This window comes from Chrysochloris asiatica, unplaced genomic scaffold (assembly GCF_000296735.1).
Source record: "Chrysochloris asiatica unplaced genomic scaffold, ChrAsi1.0 scaffold00031, whole genome shotgun sequence".
NCBI lineage: Eukaryota > Metazoa > Chordata > Mammalia > Afrosoricida > Chrysochloridae > Chrysochloris > Chrysochloris asiatica.
This window is the reverse complement of record NW_006408549.1, coordinates 7,463,569-7,464,940: the sequence shown is the minus strand read 5'-3', so window position 1 is coordinate 7,464,940 and position 1,372 is coordinate 7,463,569. Positions and strand designations below refer to the sequence as shown.

At 38.0% G+C, this 1,372-nt stretch overlaps 1 protein-coding gene across 1 annotated transcript; it reads left to right on the top strand.

Annotated features, from left to right (window-relative positions):
• The first annotated feature begins 272 nt into the window (after positions 1 to 272).
• On the top strand, positions 273 to 1,022 carry PLEKHF2 (pleckstrin homology domain containing, family F (with FYVE domain) member 2). The gene has a single exon (XM_006859205.1). The coding sequence runs from the start codon at positions 273 to 275 to the stop codon at positions 1,020 to 1,022; it is 750 nt and encodes a 249-aa protein (XP_006859267.1).
• Positions 1,023 to 1,372: the final 350 nt, after the last annotated feature.

The following is a 1,372-nucleotide window of genomic DNA, read 5'->3' as shown; positions in this document are numbered from 1 at the left end:
AAAAAAAAAAAAAAAAATCCACTTAACTATGAGGTGAAATGAAGGTGGTTAAATGTTTTTGATTATAGAATGGGTGGGTAGGTGTCAACCCTTTTGATGTGTTTAGTGATTATCTGAGAAGGAAAGACTTGGAGCATTTTGTGTTTGTTGTAGAAGCTGTGACTCATTAGATTAAATTTGGCTATGTAGTTTCTGAATTTATACAAATATACAATTTCCATGTGCTGATTTCTACTTTCCATTTTTTTCCCTTAAAGGCTATTTAGTAAAAGATGGTGGATCGCTTGGCAAACAGTGAAGCAAACACCAGACGCATAAGTATAGTGGAAAACTGTTTTGGAGCCGCAGGTCAACCCTTAACCATTCCTGGACGGGTTCTTATTGGAGAAGGAGTATTGACTAAGTTGTGCAGAAAAAAGCCCAAAGCCAGGCAATTTTTCTTATTTAATGATATTCTTGTGTATGGCAATATTGTCATCCAGAAGAAAAAATATAACAAACAACACATTATTCCCCTGGAAAATGTCACTATTGATTCTATCAAAGATGAGGGAGACTTAAGGAATGGATGGCTTATCAAGACACCAACTAAATCGTTTGCAGTTTATGCTGCCACTGCCACTGAGAAGTCAGAATGGATGAATCATATAAATAAATGTGTTACTGACTTACTCTCCAAAAGTGGGAAGACACCCAGTAATGAACATGCCGCTGTCTGGGTTCCTGACTCTGAGGCAACTGTGTGTATGCGTTGTCAGAAAGCAAAATTCACGCCTGTTAATCGTCGTCACCATTGCCGAAAATGTGGTTTTGTTGTTTGTGGGCCCTGCTCTGAAAAGAGATTTCTTCTTCCCAGCCAGTCCTCCAAGCCAGTGCGGATTTGTGACTTCTGCTATGACCTGCTTTCGACGGGGGATATGGCTACATGCCAGCCTACCAGATCGGACTCTTATAGTCAGTCATTGAAGTCTCCTTTAAATGATGTATCTGATGATGATGACGATGATGATAGCAGTGACTAAGTGCACACTCTGAAATATTTAATTGGGTGTGACTGAGAAATCCACTTTGGAGGAAATGTAAAAGTCTGAGCACTCTCAATTTTGCTGTAACCATGAATTTGCCTGAGAAACTTTTTACCTAGGTGCCTCAATATATTCTTTAGAAAGTAGCCCCGTGACACACACACACTCCCTATTCTTTCACAGGGATAGAGACTATTACAAATACAGCAGATGAATTTTTAGCTTCTTGTTTATTTCTAGATTATTTTATTGGAAGGTTTGGATGCAATTGTTATTTAACCAATCATGTACTACATTATTATTTTTATTTCTGTTATATGGAAAGACTGAAAGCAAAGAATGATGAA